The sequence below is a fragment of the Trichosurus vulpecula genome, chromosome 5 (assembly GCF_011100635.1).
Source record: "Trichosurus vulpecula isolate mTriVul1 chromosome 5, mTriVul1.pri, whole genome shotgun sequence".
NCBI lineage: Eukaryota > Metazoa > Chordata > Mammalia > Diprotodontia > Phalangeridae > Trichosurus > Trichosurus vulpecula.
The window spans coordinates 303,502,778-303,520,309 of record NC_050577.1 but is presented as its reverse complement, the minus strand read 5'-3'; the positions used below and the strand labels follow the sequence as shown (position 1 = coordinate 303,520,309).

General features: G+C 52.2%; 1 protein-coding gene across 4 annotated transcripts in view; it reads right to left on the bottom strand.

The window, feature by feature from the left end:
• The window catches only part of TUBGCP6 (tubulin gamma complex associated protein 6), a 31,093-nt gene that overhangs the window by 12,474 nt on the left and 1,087 nt on the right, over positions 1 to 17,532 (bottom strand). For 3 of the 4 annotated variants that reach the window (XM_036758929.1, XM_036758932.1, XM_036758930.1), the window contains exons 2-14: positions 16,645 to 17,492; positions 15,099 to 15,262; positions 12,333 to 12,543; positions 9,441 to 9,614; positions 8,146 to 8,267; positions 7,014 to 7,092; positions 6,726 to 6,835; positions 4,582 to 4,673; positions 3,525 to 3,664; positions 2,508 to 2,657; positions 982 to 1,063; positions 772 to 860; positions 569 to 684 (exon numbers count right to left, since the gene is read on the bottom strand). In XM_036758929.1, coding sequence (XP_036614824.1) covers positions 569 to 684; positions 772 to 860; positions 982 to 1,063; positions 2,508 to 2,657; positions 3,525 to 3,664; positions 4,582 to 4,673; positions 6,726 to 6,835; positions 7,014 to 7,092; positions 8,146 to 8,267; positions 9,441 to 9,614; positions 12,333 to 12,543; positions 15,099 to 15,262; positions 16,645 to 17,397 — 2,282 coding nt within the window. In that variant the 5' untranslated portion in view covers positions 17,398 to 17,492. The remainder of the gene's footprint in view (positions 1 to 568; positions 685 to 771; positions 861 to 981; positions 1,064 to 2,507; positions 2,658 to 3,524; positions 3,665 to 4,581; positions 4,674 to 6,725; positions 6,836 to 7,013; positions 7,093 to 8,145; positions 8,268 to 9,440; positions 9,615 to 12,332; positions 12,544 to 15,098; positions 15,263 to 16,644; positions 17,493 to 17,532) is intronic. The other variant, XM_036758931.1, reaches the window with a different exon arrangement.

Here is a 17,532-nt window from a genome sequence, read left to right as displayed (position 1 = left end):
TCCACTGAGGAATGGCTGAATAAGCTGTGGTCTATGAATGTAATGGAATACTATTGTGCTATAAGAAATAATGAGCAGGCAGATTTCAAAAAACCTGGAAAGACTTCTATGAACTGAGCAGAACCAGGAGAACACTAGACAGGAACAGCAGTATTGTATGATGGACAACTATGAAAGAAAATCATAACAATTTGAATCGTCTTAGATTACTAAGACGATTCAAACTGAAAAAGGGAAATGGCCTCTGAATACAGACTTCTTCTGTCGGAGGGTTTTTGGGCAACATGGCTATTATGGAAATACATTTTGCTTGACTTTGCATGTATAATAGGTATCATGTGATTTGCCTTCTCAAGAGGTGGGAGAGGAGCTGGAAGGAGGGAGAGAATTTGGAACTAAACTTTTTTTAAAAAGATTGTTTAAAAAAATAAAATATGAAAAACAAACTAAAAAAAAGATCGAAATGAAAACTTTGGGAACGTAGTGGGGGTGGGGCCGAGCAGGACCAGGGCAGCTCATGGCCCAGAAGGTTCTGCTGCCAATAGGCCTGGGCTGTCGGAAGCCATACCTGGCCCTGCGCTCCAATTCTTCCTCCAGCGCTTTCAGTCTCTTCTCTCTCTCACGCAGCTCACGGGCGTAGCTGAAGTCATCATCGATCTCCTCCTGCTTGGCTGCCAGGCGGCGCTACAGGAACATATGTTGGAACCAAGTGACCCAAGGCCACAGCTGCAGGGCCCCACCCCCCAAAACACTGGCTGAGACAGGACCCACCTCCTGATCCTTCAGAAACTGCTCTTTGAGTTTCTGGAACTGCTCTCGTTTCTTGGCGTCCAAGGCCATCCTTTCAGATATGTGTCGGTCTGTCCAGAAAAGGAACAACATGCCTGTTAGAGGAGACCCAGTGTGACTGAGATCTTTCATAAAATGGCAGATCCTTCCTTGTGCACACATCATAAAGGTGCACAGGGACACAGAGCATACCATTCAAAGCCTTCAACACCCGGGAGGCCATGTCCCGGGCATGGACAATTAATTCTTGCTTGGCGATCTCCATCCGCAATTTCTGAAAGATGGGAAACAAGTGGTCAGTGCCTTCTAGGCCCTCACCTAGCTCTTTCTGACCTGCTGCTCCAGGCTCAGTCCCACAGATGGTTCACTGGCCTCCTTCCCACACAAACTCATCCATCTGCTGACCTCCAACACCATTCTGCCCTCTTCCTCTCGCATGGCTCTCTGCCACCTGGGGCTGCTTCTGCTTCCCCCAGGAAGGCTCAGGCCCAGATGCCCTCCCATCCCATGGCCTGTGCATGCTCCCTCTACACCCAGTACCTCACTCTGGGCCCCGCTGTCACTTTGACAAGGCAGTTTTGTGTACTCGTGCATGGTGGTGCACCCTCTGACAAAGAGGCTCAAAAGCCCCTCACAGTCAAACTCCCTGACAGGCCTCCCTTGCCACATTGATCATTTACAATGCTGTTTTTCTGGGTTCACCAATTTCCAGTCTTTCAACTTTTCCCAAATGCAGGGCAGTTTGAAGATTGTGAACATTAGAAATCAAGCACTATTCAAATAACCGACTTGAATTTAGAAGACTTTATGGAATATGACCCGCCTATAAAATGCTCAGTTAAAAATCTGGGTTCCTATCGCACCTACGGTCCGGCCTAGGGAATAATCCGGCCAGCAGTTCCGTTTCACAAATAGGTAATCTCCAAGAGGCCCAAGCCACAGCAATGCCTCAAAGTGCTGGGGCCTCAGGCCAAGGCCACACGTGGTCCCGGGGCCTAGGGCTGACAGGGCTGAAGTTCAGGAAAGGCCCTTCTGAGCTCCTGTCCCAGCTGCTCAGCACCTCACTGAGCTCAGCATGGAACCCTCCCCGTGCCCCCCTCCCCAGTCCCTACCCTGCCCAATGCACCAGGCCCAACCAGGGAGGCAATGCCCTCAACTCTCCTGTCAGACACGTCAGGGCCATCTCTGCTGAACCACAGATCAACCTGCGTAGCACCAAGCCCAGGACACCCCTCCCATGTCCCGGGGAGGTAGGCAGGGCAAGGCTTCTCAGACCCACCTGGTAGATGAGGAACCTGAGCCTTGGAGCGATTAACTACCCCAAGATTACAGGACAGGGACGTGAAGCCAGGACTTGAAGCCAGGGCTCAGCCCAGCACCTCATTCCATGACCCGTGATTGCCTCTGAAGCAAGGCTTCTCAAGGGGGAGGCCATAGGTATTCCCTAGTCCCTCCCTACTCTGTGGACAAAGAGTCAGGACAAGGTCTCTCTCCAGCCCAGCTGCTGGGGAGAAGGTAAACCTCATCTCCATCACATGCCGGAATCAGCTACGACTGGACCTCAACCAGGTCTCTCACGAGCAGGTACTTGTCCTCAAAGCGACGCCTTGGCCAGGGGTCCCAGCCCCAGGAGGCTCCAAAGCCATCACAGTTCCCGGGTGAAGGGGGTGAGGACTCCCTGCACAGTCCAAGGGCAGAGCCCAGAGTCTCAGGCTTACCTTCTCCTCCTTGCTCACAGCGCTATGGCGGGCCAGCCTCTCCATGCGCCCTACATACACAGCGCAGTCCTTCTCAATCTCCTTCAGCTCCTCCAGGGAGAAGATGACCGAGATGCGGGGCACAGGGACATCGGACCAACAGATATAATGCTACACGAAGAGAGAGCACCGTGACCTGTACCAGCACTCAGGAGTGTGCCCAGGGCACTGCCAAGGTCCACTAGAGGCTGGCAGAGGGTGAAGACACCAAGCCCTCCAGAAACACAGCCAGGTCCTGCCAGAACAGGGAGCTCCAAACTGTGGGGCGCTGCTCCAAGTGGGAAAGGGGCTTTCTTGGGGTACAAAGGAATCTAAGGCTGGGTCAGGAGAGCCCCTGTGAGGCCTCAAGGCCTGCCCAGCCAAGCAGGCATCTCCCTCCTACCTCACTGGCCCACCTGAGGACACATCAGTGCCTGAACGTCCTGCGTCATGCCAGCCTTTCACGTACCCCACCTAACTTTCTCACACTAATCTGGGATAACCGCCTCCAGTCTGCCCTCCACAGAGTTGCTCCTCCATGAATCTGAAGGCAGTTTCCTGGTCTCTCCCTCTCCGCCTCTTCTGGCCAAATAATAATTCTCTCACTTCCCCCTCATTTATCCTCTTTGGCAGCGGCTTTTCATGGGTTCTTTCAGGTTTCTTCACCTCACTTAAAACGAGGCCCAGAAATGGAACCATTAACAAGCAAGAGGAAGCTACTGGGGAAGACCACGGGGGTGGGCAGCCAGGCCAGATCCTCTGGCATCCAGCTCCCTGGGCCTTGGCCTCATGGCCGGGGACAGGCAGGAAGTCCAGCCGACACCAAGGTCTGCTAGACAACCTGCCTGAGGAAAGGTGAGACCACTGCCAGTCCCTCAAGGGTCTCCAGAGAACCCTGGTACCACTGGGGTGGGCACATCTGGGCAAGGCAGGCAGCACTGACCCCAAAGGAAGCCCACCACCCTGGGGAGTCACTACTGCCCCCTCCCAGCTACTCACCTGGGGACAGCACAGCTTCAGCAGGTTGATGGTCTTCCCGCAGATGTAGACATCATTGGCAACGTGCTTGAGGAACACAGGGACGCAGTCCTCCACTTCCTTGGAAATGAGCACGTAGCCATGCGTCCAGTAAAACTTATCTACAGGAAGGATACGGTAAAGTCACAAGAGCCAGACAACAGCATGGACCACGGGCATCTCAGGGAGAAGCCGCTGGTGAAGTAGGTGCCCACCCACTTTCCCAGTTCATGAGCTGTACAAACAGAACTGGAGAACTTGGGGGTTGGGGTTATTTCTTTAGTCTGAGTTTTCCTGGAGAGGCCTCCCCTCCAGAATGCCGCCCCCTCAAAGTGGATGGTCTCAGCTGCAAGCTCCTTAACAATAGGGAGCTGCCTCTTCCCAGGGGCAGCACACTCCACTCCGGGGCTGTCTGGCTCCTTAGGAAGCTTCCTTTTTATCATGCCCAATAGTTCAGCCCCTGGGCCAAAAAAACAAGCCTCTTCCCTGTGACCACTACCCTTCAATTCTCCAAGATGGCTCAGCTCCTGTCTCCCCAAGCCTTCCGTTCTCTCTGGGCCTAACGTCTCCTTTGACTGGCCCTCCTGTGGACAGCTTGGGCCCTAAACCCTTCATCTTCTGCTCCCCCTCTGAAGATGTTCTGCAGCCTGCCAATGGCCCACCTAAATGAAGCGTGGTGCCTAGACCTGAGCACAATATTCTGGATGTGGTCTGAGCACACAGAGATCCCCACCCTGGATACTACTGAAGGTCTCATCAATCTTCTTGGTCCCAGTGACCAATGCATGAACACCACAAACTGTCCAGCTGTGATCCCCCGCCCTTTCAAAAACTGTGCCAGTTAAGACATTCCCAGAATTACTAAACAAGGGACCCCAGCCCACGTGAGCCTCATGCCCACCCAGTACCTGATGGACACCCCATACCCCAATGCACACAAACCCAAATCTAGCTTAGGGATACACCGCAACACATACCACAACCCCCTTCTCCAGATATACACTCATGCACACACACACCATGCTGCTAACTCACATACCACGGCAGCTGAGGTACTCTTCGTTTACTTGGATCATGAACTCGCCATAGACATCACGGAACACGCCACTGTACACCCAGTCATGGATAAACCTACAGGAAGTAGCTCTTAGGGACTTTCCATGTGGGGACTAGAGAGGCTCCCAGTCCTGGGGGCAGGGCACAGGGGCAGCCTCTGGCTTTTGCACTTGGGCATTGGGAGCAGGTCTCCCAGGAGACTAAATCCACTTCCAGTGCCAGGCTGGCAGGTCTGCAAGGCCAACGTCCTCCCCGCAGCCAAGGCTTCGACACCAACCAGAAACTGCTTATTTTGGATGGGCGTGGGGAAGGAAGAGAGGATATGCACAGGAACACCTTATGGTACTTGATGCTAAGGACCTTCTATTTCATAGGCCTGGGTACCATCCCTCCATCAGCAGGGACTCCAGACACTCTTAGGCCCAGCAGAGTCAGCCCTGTGGGCAGCCTGGCACTGAGCTTCACTCCCTCCTGGCTTCACCAGCTCAACCCTCAGACACAAGACATACACATCATGTGGTCTGTGGCCAGATTCTCACTTTCTGGGCCCATAGGACCTTAGATCTAGAGTCTTGCCCAAGATCACCCAGACAGTAAAGCATCAGAGGCAGGATTTGAACCCAGGTCTTTGGACTCCAGAGCCAGGGCTCCTTCCCTTGGGTCACACCATCTCTGGATGTGGAGCATTTGCCCTGCCCCCAGCATAACCTCTAAGAAGCTGAAGTCATTCAGCGCCATGAGGAAAAGGAAGAATTGATAAGTGGTCAAAGGATAGGAATAGGCAGCACTAAATCATCAGAAATGCAAATGAAAACAACTCTCAGGTCCCACCTCACACCTATCAGACTGGCTAATGACAGATACAGGAGGGGATGTGGGAAAAGTGGAACACTAATGCATTGTTGGTGGAGTTGTGAACTGATCCAACCATTCTGCAGAGCGATTTGGACCTCTGCCCAAAGGGCTATAAAACCATGCATACCCTCTGACCCAGCAATACCATTTCTAAGTCTGTATCCCAAAGAGATCAAAGAAAAGGGAAAAGCACCCACACGTACAAGAATATTTACAGCAGCTCTTTTGTGATGGCAAAGAACTGGAAATTGAGGGGATGCCCATCCACTGGGGAAGGGCCAAATGAGGCGTGGTGCAGAATTCTGATGGAATCCTGTTGTGTGTGAGAAATGACAAGCAGGACGGTTTCAGAAAAACCCGGGAAGATTCCCGTAAGCTGATGCAAAGTGAAGTGAGCGGAACCACGAGAACAGTGTGCATTTGTTATTGTTGCTGAGACATTTTTAGTCGTGCCTGACTCTTCGTGACCCCATTTGGGGTTTTCTTGGCAAAGATACTGGAGTGGTTTGCCATTTCTTTCTCCAGCTCATTTTACAGATGAGGAAACTGAGGCAAATAGGGTTAAGTGATTTGCCCAGAGTCACACAGCTAGTTAAGTGTCTGAGGCTGGATTTGAACTCAAGTCTTCCTGACTTCAGGCCCTGCCACCTAGCTGCCTCACTAAATGAGCTCACTAAATGGCTAAGCTATTCTCTACAATACAATGAACCAAGATAATTCCAAAGGACTCATGACAAAAAGTGCTCTCCGCCTCTAGAGAGAGAATCGATGGAGTCTGAATGCAGATTGAAGCACCCTTTTTTACTTTATTCTTCACTTATTTTGCAACATGGCTAACATGGAAATGTCTTGCCTGACTTCGCATGTAAAATGGGTATCATGTTGTTTGCCTTCTCTGGGTGGGAGAGAATTTAGAGCTCAAAATTTAAAAAAAAAATGAATGTTAAAAATAAATTTGATTTTCAAAAAGGAAGATGAAGGAAAGAAGGGGAAAGGGGAGGGGAAGGAGGACAGAGAGGGCAGGGGCTGCCTCCTCTGCACCATCTCTGGTCAGGCAGCGCCCACCTCCTCTACCCTACCTCTGGTCGGGCAGCGCAGCTCTGCTGAGCTCAGAGGCTTTAGACTCAGGACTGGCCAGAGCGGCTCGAGGGGTCCCTTCCTAGACTACTGCCTCCATTTCCTCCAGGTGTCCCCCAGGCTCTGGGTGACCCGAGTGGCTGCCATGATGGAGAAGGGAGCTGCCACTCCTGGGCGGCTTCTTCCGGGGCTCACCTGGTGTATGGCTCACAGCTGGCCTTCAACAGTGATAGCAGGACAGGATAATGTTCATTGCTGCAGTTATCTAAGGCTTCTTGGTAGAGGTAGGATAGCAGCTTCACTCCCTGCAGAGAGAACCACACACTGCTTCACTCCAGGGAGGATGTCTGAGAGCAGGATCGCCGAAAAGCAAGGCTGGTGGGTGTCAGGCAGCAGGGGCCACAGATACCCTTCCAGAGCTCCTCCAGCCTGTGCGTGCAACCCCAGGGGCCCAAGCTCGGGAGAATTCAGAAGAGTACTCACCGTCGGGAAAGAGGACTGGGCCCCTCCCTCGCTGAGCCCAGGAACGGTAGTGCCCACACCACAGAGCTCGGCCAGATACCTAAGGGAGAGAGCCCATGTCAGTGCCAGAGGGCTGGTGGTGGGGTGGGGCCCAGGGCAAGCTTGGCCTCCTGCAGGATCAGCACACATCCTTGAGGAAGGGCAGCAAGGAGTCAGGCTCAGGGCAGGGCACGGACCTAAATGAAGGGACTGAGCACATAACCTCTGAGCTCCCTGCCAGCTCTGCAGCCCACGACCTCTAAATGCCTGTCCCTCCTCTGGACTCAGTAAGATCTGAGGCCACCTATAAAATGAGGACCACCCTTGGTAGTTTTGAAGGCCTGCCCCTTGGGTTGGCCTTAAACCCTGTGCCCCTGAGTAGCTAGACAGCCTTCAAACGCAAAGAGTGTGGAGTGGGGAGACCTGGAGGAGGGCACATACCCAATAGGACTAGCAGCCTCTGCTTCCCTTCCCACCTGTCAGCCAGGGCACTGACATTTCAGCTGCACCAAAGGCCCCTTGGCTCATCAGAGGACCAGTCAGTTCCACAAAGGCCGGCTATTCTCCAGCCTCCCACAGATTTCGACTGTCCTGCACAGCCCCCACCCCTTGGTCTCAGAGCCCCTCAGGGCTAAATGCAAAGCAGGGGTCAGTGCTTGTACCCAAGAGCCATTACACTGAATGGACAACTCAGGGATGCCTGGGTCACTGGCACAGGATGATTTTGCTGACCACTAAGACTGAAGGCAAGGAGTCTTAGCCAGAACACCAGGACATCATGCCAGAATGGCATAAGGGACTTAAAACCAGAGGCCATCAGAGCTGGCCAAGAACTCAGGAGAACAGACACCTCAGGTGCAGAGAGGACAGAGGCTGACCCAAGGTCACCCCAGCCAGCCTAGGTACAGCAGTTATTTACAAACATCCACAGAACCAGGACACAGTTAAGGCAGGTAAAGCGCCCTAGCCCTAGTAGAGGAACAGACCAAGGCTTCAGGGCGCTGATGACAGGCCAGGAAGCCTCAACGTCCTCCCAGCCCATTCTTAGGCTGGCACCTGCAGGGGCAGAGAGACCCTCCCCCCACCTTCTGGCCTGACACAAGGGGACGCCCACCTTAACTGGCGCCCCAGCTTCTTGAAAAGGAAGCTGATGGTCAGCAGGCTCAAGGTTGGTGGTGTGGAGAGCACGCATGCTCGGTAATACTGCAGGTACTTCCGTAAGCCGCTTGTAAAAGCCTGTGCAAAGAAACGACGTGAAGTTGGTGGGGTGGCTCTGAGCACGGCTGCCATCCATAAGATGGAGCTGATAACAGCCACTGCTGGGGTTGTTGCGGGGGGTCAAGCACACAACAGATGCCTAATAAATGCTCATTTCTTCCCAGCCTCTTCAGTCTGCTCGCTCTAGTCTCTTCCTAGGTCAGCCCATCTCTCCACAGCCGCTAAAGCGCTGTCTGCCTGGTCATGCCCCAGGGGCCCCCACCATCATGACATGAAAATCTAAACGTGTCTGGGGCCCGGAAGGCCTCCTCGAGAGATCACCCAGCTCAGGTGCGGCTTAGTGAGGATCAGAACCCTGGCTCCTGAGGTCAAGCACAGAGCTGGCCTGGATTCACGGCCCTCTGACAGGCACAGGCTCCACACCAACAGAAGCGTCTCATGATGTGTTTGCCACAGAGCCATGTGCCCATAGACAAGTGGCACCCCACCTGCCACTGGGGGAAGAAGTTTCCAGAGCCAAGCATTCGAACTCTGTGACAGCCAGGGCTGACAGGCTGGGGCCCACAGGTTCCCCCACCCCCCAGGAGGAGGACCCTGGGGGCAAAAAGGAGCCAGTGGGTGAGCCCTGGAAGCCTACAGAGGGCCACTTGCCAGAGGAGCCAGCCTGGGCTGCCACTACCTGTCCAGACTCATCAAGGTCCGGGGAACGGGGCCTGAGGACACGGCCCACCATGGCACCTCTTACTCTGCCATCTGACCTGAGAGGAGCCAACAGCTTCCTGTCCCCTCCCTGCCACCCCATCATGTCTCTGGCTGGGGTTCTCACTGTAGCCAGGGCCACCAGGCTACATCTGGCCTTCCAAGGAGCGCAACACCACCATCCCCAACACTTGCTCATTCACCTCCCAGATACCCACCCTCGACTCCTCCTGACCCAACATCTCTCCTCTCAAGCAATAAAGCCCATGACGTCATGGCTGAATCAGAAACGTACTGAGAACGACTGTTCTACTAGTAAGATCACCGTGGACGGTAGAAAGGTGAGGGTTCCAGCCTCACCCCGGGTGTGTGTGTGGGGGGAGTGTCGGGGCCCCACCCACAATATGGGGCCCCCGCAGAGGAGGCCTGCACTCAGCTTTCTGCACTGCGCCGCGCCCCCCCCCCCCCAAGGCTGTGAGCCTGGCTACGCACCTGGAACACGAGGCCCTTGCTGTAGCAGGAATCCAGAACCGGCTGCAGGGAGAAGCGACTGAGGCGGGTGTAGTGCGTGCCATACTCGGCCATCTCGGACAGAAGGCTGCCCACGTTCTGTGGGGACGTTCCTGACACGTAGATGCCCTGCTTTACCTCGAACACCTGGCTGGCCTGGGCAGGCAGAGGGTGCAGGCCTTTACATAGCCTCAGGGGTGGGGAGGCCGCCCCACCACACTCCCTCATGAGAGTGTGGATCCCAAGCCGGAAGGGAGCTCAGCCCCTTCCTTTTACAAAGGGGGAAACTAAGGCCCAGAGAGCTAAGAAGTGCCAGGCACAGGATGGGGGGCCAGGCTTCCTGCCTCTGACTCCATCCACTTTGCCACCCAGTGGCCTCCCCTCAAGGGGCCCCCCCATACTGAGGCCTCCCCTCCTCAGGCCTCCCCATGAATAAAAGGACCTTCCCTGGACACTATCCGGCCACACCCTGCCTGACCCCTCGGGACGGCCAGGTGACCTGCTCAGACTTAAGGACCAGGGAAAACACAATACAAATTCAGCTCAGGATAAAAGCCCCTCTAAAAGCTAAACTGATGAAAAACAAGTCAAAAAATATTCTCAAAAACATAGAACTTTATGCAATTGAAGGTGGCCTGGCAATACCAGATCTTAAATTGTATTATAGAGCTGCACTCATCAAAACTCCTTGGTACTGGCTAAGAAATAGAGTGGTGCATCATTGAATTAGGTTAGGCACACAAGACACAGTAGTCAATGACTACAGTAACTTATGTTTGATAAGCCCAAAGACTCCAGCTTCTGGGATAAGAACTCTCTATTTGACAAAAACTGCTGTGAAAACTAGAAAATAGTATGGCAGAAACTATGCATAGACGTAAAGGCTGATACCGTGAGCAAACTAGGAAAGCAAAGGATAGTTTACCTGTCAGATTTATGGAGAACGAAGAATTTATGACCAAATCAGAGATAGAGAACACTATGAAATGCAAAATGCGTGAGTTTGATTACATTAAATCGAAAAGTTTTGGCACAAAGCCAATGCAACCAAGACTGGAAGGAAAGCAGAAAGCTGGGAAATGATTTTTACAGCTAGTGTCTCTGACAAAAGCCTCATTTCTAAAATAGAGAACCGAGTTGAATTTATAAGAGTACAAGTCATTCCTCAATTGATAAATGGTCAAAGGATATGAACAGGCAGTTTTCAGACAAAGAAATCAAAGCTATCTATAGTCATATGAAAAAATGCTACAAATCACTACTGACTAGAGAAATACAAATCACAACAACTCTAAGGTACCATATTCACACCTATTAGATTGGCTAAAATGATAAAACAGGAAAATGATAAGTGTTGGATGTGGGAAAATTGGAACACTAATGCATTGTTGGTGGAGTTGTGAACTGACCCAACCGTTCTGGAGAACAATTTGGAACTATGCCCAAAGGGTTATAAAACTGCATGCTCTTTAACTTAACAATACCACTGCTAGGTTTATATCCCAAAGAAATGATAAAAATGGGAAAAGGACCCACATGTACAAAAATATTTATAGCGGCTCTTTTTGTGGTGGCCAAGAATTGGAAATTGAGCGGATGCCCATCAACTGGGGAATGGCTGAACAAGTTGTGGTCTATGAATGGAATGGAATACTATTGTGCTATGAGAAATAACGAGTAGGCAGACTTCAGAAAAACCTGGAAAGACTTATGTGAACTGATGCAGAGTGAAGTGGGCAGAACCACGAGAACACTGCACACAGTGACAGCCACAGTGTGCGAGGACTGACTTTGACAGACTTAGCTCTTCTCAGCAATGCAAGGACCTAAAACAACTCCAAAAGACTCACGATGGAAAACACCGTCCACATCCAGAGACAGAACTTTGGAGTCTGAATGCAGAGTGAAGCAGACTGTTTGCACTTTTTGTTTCTTCTTTCCTCCCATTCATTCTAATTCTTCTAAACCACATGACTAATGTGAAAACGTGTTTAATGAGAATGTATATGTAGAGCCTATACCAGATTGCATGCTGTCTTGGGGAAGGGGGAGGGAGGCAGAGAAAATTAAAACTGAAAAGCTTGTGGAACTAAATGTTGAAAAATAAAAATAAATTCTTAAAAATCAACACAGAATTTCAGGCCCCTGGTAAGGAGGGGCCTCAAAGGCTGCCGGTTCAACTTCCCCCCACTAGGAATCCCCACAGGAGACAGCTACAAAAGCCAAGCCTAAACGTCTGGCTTCTCCTCCAGGACAAGCCTCCTTAGTCCCTTTAAGATAGTCTCAGCCAGTATTGGCTCCTTCTTTGTAAGGAGGAGACATGGGGGGAGGGTTGATAGTGGTGCCCTGAAGAAGAGAAAGACGGATACTGTAGCGCTTCTTTAAATGCACAGAAAACAGAAAGAAACACGGCCAAGCAGGCTCTGAAAGCAAAAAGGTGAATGTATTCTGTGCTTTCTAAAAAGTGACCTTGATGCAACAGAAACAGCTTGCAGCACCACCTGGATGCTGGCACTGCTTCCTCTACGTGGAAATGCTTGTGGGATTTTGGGGCACTCAAAGGAAAAAAATCGAATGAACAAAGGGCTTCTCTGCTGGCCCGGTTCCAGCACCCGTGCCATCCCAGCTGCCCCGCTCTGAGGAGGTCCCTTCCCATTTGCCTAAATGGATCCCCTGTCCTGGACTGGATCTGGCTCCAGCTATGGTCTGCTGGGCCACCCAGGGCCTCCAACTGAGGCTACAATCCTGAGAAAACCCAGAACTGCCCCATACACACAGGCCTCCTGACACCAAAGAAAAGCCCCAGGGGTTGTCCCTTCCTGCTGCGCCCTACCCCCACCCCACCAAGGGGAGCTGGGTTAGAAATCCTCCCACCTGACTGAGGGAAAAGGTGGCCGAGACGACCCCGATGAGGACGTTCAGGACGTCCTTGACCAGCTCCCTCTCCTTCATCAGGAACAGGGGGGGCAGCTGGAACAGGCCGCTGTGCAGAAGCTGCAGCTCCCCTTCCCGGAGGCGGTAAAACATGTCGAAGGCTTCCCTCCCGGCCTCCGTGAGGTACGGCTCCTCTTTATTCCCAGGTGGGCTGTGTGGGAAACAAACCAAGAAGGGAGGCCACCTACGTGCCAGTGCAGGTGATCCCAGAGAGGGAGCAAGCGAGCGTCTCCTAGGGCTGCAGAGCTCAGGGATCAAAGCAGGGAGGGGTAAAAACCCACCAGAGGCAGCCCTGTCTCGGGGTCCAGGAGGGTCCTATTTCATTTTGTTTTCCAGGAAAGGCATCTTTCAAGGGGAGCCAGAGAACCACAAAAAGTCAAGAGATGAGGAAGCTGAGTCGGACAGAGGCAAGGTTAAGAAGTGGTGGATGACTAACTGACAGCTAGGCCTTCTCCCTCCAAGGCTCTGTTTCAAGGCCTCTTCTCATCCCAATTCCCTTTCTGCACACCATCAGTTTATACAGCCCTAAAAGCGAGAACTGAGCCCAGTGTTCCTGAGGCCTGAGCAGCAGCGGGTTGTGAGGCCACTGCCTGCTCTGCTTGGGGGTGCGAAAGATGGGTCACCACACTGCCAAAAACCACCACAAGATATTTTAAACACAAATGCATTTTTCCCTCTAAGGACGGACAGAAAACAATTTACTGAAACAGCATCACATCTCATAATTCATCCAAACAAAATGTGCTTGCCACTAAGGCAGGAGCTGTTGTTTCTGAAGGCCTGGACAGCCTCTTCACCCTGTTTGCTTCAGTTTCCTCATCTGTAAAATGAGCTGGAGAAGGAAACGGCAAACACTCCAGTCTTTCCAGTCTCTCCCAAGAAAACCCCAAATGGGGTCATGGAGAGTCAGACTCAACTGGACGAGTTAAAGTGAACCAAGTTTAGGTTACAGAACGTGCAGAGATGCAGCCACAACAGAGCACGGACACCTTTAGGGACATGGCCTGGAAGGCTCATTGTGTGAATTACTAACTTGCTTTGCTGACTCAGCAAGGAAAGGAAGAAATGAGAGGAGCTGCTTGTTACATTTAACAAGGGTCATTGTGAAAATCCCGCATTTAGGTTCAAAAATCCAAATGCACAAGTGTAAGAGAAAAGGAGACTGGACTTAACGACAGCTGGTGTGGAACAGACCCACGAGCTCAAGCGGAGTCGAGCAGGGGCCCTGCCTGCCGGGAACCTGAAGTGACCTCCAGCCTGGTGCTGGGCAGGGCTCCTAGGGTGCACTGACCACATGCAGAGAGGGGATCAGGATGAGTAGAGCCCTTGGAACAAAGCAGGGCGCTGAGGAAGCGTGGCCTGGCAAAGAGCTGCATTGTCCGGAGGAAGGCCACGAGTGTTCCTCAAAGGCCTGACGGGCATCAGGTAAAACAACAGCCACAAGTCAGGTCAGAGCACTGCTCTAACATTTACAGAGACAACAGCCCCATGAGGGGGACAGGACGAGTATCACCTTACCCAATTTACAGATGAGGGAGCTGAGGCTCAGACATTACACCCAGGGCCACACAGCCATTACTGAAGGTCAGATGTGGGATTCCCATCTGGGCCCAGCCTGACTTTGGGTCAGGTCTCCCCTGCTCCAGGGGCTGAACTGAGCCCAATAAGGGATCAACAGAGGTCAGTGAGAGGCAGATTCTGCTCACTATAAGGAAGCACTTTCTAAAGATTAACTTCATGCACAAACAGGGCAATTTTGTTATCACTGAGCTCAATGTAACTAACATACCTCGACACAAAGAAACTGCCTACCAGATGTTTACAGTTTCATATTGGTGATGATTGAGGTCATGATAAAAAATAAGATTTAGATGTAAAAATTTAAATTAAACATAATTTCAATTCCTTGGGCACTTGCTCTGGGCAAAGGGCCACACTAGGTGGTGGTGGGGACACAGGGAGAGGAAAGGCCCCACCCAAAGGACTTTACAATCAAAGTTTAAAAAGCCATAGTCATCATGTGTCCCCTGCCCCACTGAGGCAGAAGCCAAGAATGGAAGGAGCTGAGCCTGCAGAGGAGGAAGGGCCCCTTCTGGACCTCTGGGATCCTGCTTCTTAGCCAGAATGACCACCTAAGTGAAGGCTGAAGAACGATGACCACAGAAAAGCAGGGTCCTTGATGGGATGCCACTTGGGTCCTATCCAGATAGGGACATACCTAGCCCCTGCTCTAAATTAGGAACCCACATGCCTCTGACATTTGCCAGCTGTGTGACCCTGTGTAAGTCTGTGCTTCCGCCTCCCCCTCCCTGACTCTGTTATCTCATCTGTAAGATGGGGCTAACAAACCTCGGGCTCCCAGTTTCACTGGCACTACAGAGATCTGGGTGAGGGGTCCACATCTGATCTTCCTGGTCTGCTCTGACACCTCCTCTGGGAAACCCTCAGAATGCAGAAATGAGCAGCACCACTGACAGGTGAATGGCCTCATGCAGGAGAAGTCCTTTCTGGAGCAAACTCTCAGCTCCAGGCCATTTCCATCTCATGACTGCCCCTACAACAAGCTTCTCAGCACCAGACCCGCAATGAGTCAGAGCCTAGCTTCATTTGAGGACGGCAAAGGAGCCTCCTTCCGGAGCCCCACTGCCCTCTCCAGCCCTGCCCCACACCAGCACAGCGCCCACATACAGATGGCATTCCACCTACCAGCCAATCCTCTCCCAGCATCGGCGTTTGCTGGGCTCGTAGGTGAGAGCGGCATCCCAGAGGTCGATGTCCGGGGTCATGCTGGGCTCTGACTGGGAGTCAGGCGTCAGATTCGATGCCGACTGGAACCCTTCATCTTCTGATTGATCAATGCTCTGAGGAACCTGCAATCACCAAGAGGAAGAAATCACCATCGGGCCTCTTTGCATTCCAGGGCCCCCTTCAGTCTGGCTAAAGTCCACGGGGTGGCCACCTCCGAGCCACGGAGGGCTCTTCTCTTTTCTCAGGGATCTCACAACCTAAAAACACAAGCAAGATGGGCCAGCTCTCAACAAAGGTCAGAGATAATCCTGATTTCATCCAAAGGAAACGGATGCTGATGCCCTACCCTAAAAGCATTATTCCTCCTTAGGGTTAAAGGCATTAGACTAAGTCCTTTGTCCTCACTTCTGTTCCCATAAACTATATTCCATCAGGTACAAAAAGCCATGGAATAATGGCTTATGAAGCCCATGTGAGTTTGCGACCACTTTGAGCCTCAGGGAACCCTGGCTACAAGCAGGGGGGCCCCCGAGGGAGAGGCAAAGGGCTGAGCAGGATGGAGCTCTCCTACCCCATACACACTTGGTACCTGCTATTCAGAATCCGTCAGGCCTGTGAGGCTACCAGGACCAACCAAGGCTTCAGATATAAACTCCAAAAGGAATTTTCAGGGCAGTTAGGTGGTGCAGTGGATTGAGCACTGGCCTGGAGTTAGGAGGGCCTGAGTTCACATGCTAGCTGTGTGACCCTGGGCAAGTCATTTAACCCCAATTGCCTCCAAAAAAAAAAAAAAAAGAATTCTCCAAAGCCTGACAGCAGGCTGTTGCACCACTAAGAGGCTGACAGGAGATGGGTACAGGAGTCAGCCAGAGAGCTATTCAAACTGCTCTGTCCACCACATCCAGCTCAGAGCTCAGCAGGTGCTCCTTGAGACCAGGGGCCTGGCTCAGCTTTCTATCTGCAGTCCCAGCCCTTTGCACCCTGACTGGCACGTAGTAAGCACTTAGAAAATCCTTTTCATTTGTTTGTTCATTGATAGAAAGGAAAAGAGAGATAGCCCCTGGGGATCCACCTTCCCAATCCCCCTTAATCCTGGTGACTTCCCTTTGTTAATATTTCCTATTTATCCTGTATACAGCTTGCTTTGTATATATTTGTTTGCTTGCTGTCTCCCCAACTGACCGTAAGTTCCTCGAGGGCAGGCACTATTTTTTGGCCTCCTTTTGTACCCCCAATGCTTAGCACAGTGCATGGCACACAGTAAGTGCTTAATAAATGTTTCATGATTGATAAGGAAGTCCTGGGTTAAGAAACTCCCTCTACCAAAGCAGGATAGCATCTCTTCTGCCACTTAGGAGTCAGAGAGTTGGCCAGAGCCCTGAGAAGTTACTTATGTGGGTACCCAGGGTTGCAAAGCACACAGGTATTAAAGCCTGGGCACCAGCACAAAAATGCAGTTTAGCCAAGAGCTCTTGAAGGCCCACAAACCGTCAGGTTCCCGTACTTGGATGGCGAGGCCTGACAAGTCAGCACTGTCTGGAACGGGCGGCAGGTCCAGCTTGATGTCCATGTCATAGGTGCGGCTGTGCACCAGGGCCCCAAACAGTGAGCCGCGGGTCTCTCTCTCAAACCGGTCCACACCAGGGTAGTTCTGGGCAAACAGCCCGATGGAGGGCAGGCCAGTGCCTGGTGCAGCCTCCATCACCTGCAGTGTCTTCTGAATCATGTCCCGGCACTGCCGCTCTTCGCTGGCAATGAGGAAGCGTGCATCAGCCTCAAACACGCTCACATCATAGTAATCATACCCCTGATACTGGACGTTTCTGCCCACATGCTTGTTGTTCAGGAAATAATCTTTCTTGGGAGGGAGGAGCAGCGGTGGGCCACTCCCCGCCAGGTGTACCAGGAGGTCCAGCACGGCCCTGACGTCGGCCAGCGGCAGGCCGAGGGCAGGGGACGCCTCTAAGCCCTCCACCAGCTCCTCCAGCCTGTCAGCGTCCCGACCCAGGCCCCCAACCCGCAAGCTGAAGGACAACATGAGGATTTTGTTCTTCACAGGAAGCTGGGTCCCAGCTGACGGTGGCTTGTGGCCCTCATCCTGAAAGAGGTCCACAAAGAGGGAATCATAGACTGCCCTTTTCAGGCCTTGCTTGGCCCTCCGCATGCTGGCACCATGCCTGCCAGGGTGGACCTTCCAAGGCACGTGCCCCAGGTGGGCCTCACATAGTTCATTGAACAGCTGGGTTATACTGGCCATCTCCACAGGCGGTAAGCGGGCGAAGCACTCTCTCAGGTGCGGAGCAAGTCACGGGTGAGAGAAGACTGCCATCAACTCTATGTTCTACGTAGCATCTGAAAGTCACCGAGAGAGAACAGTTACTCAGCATTCTGA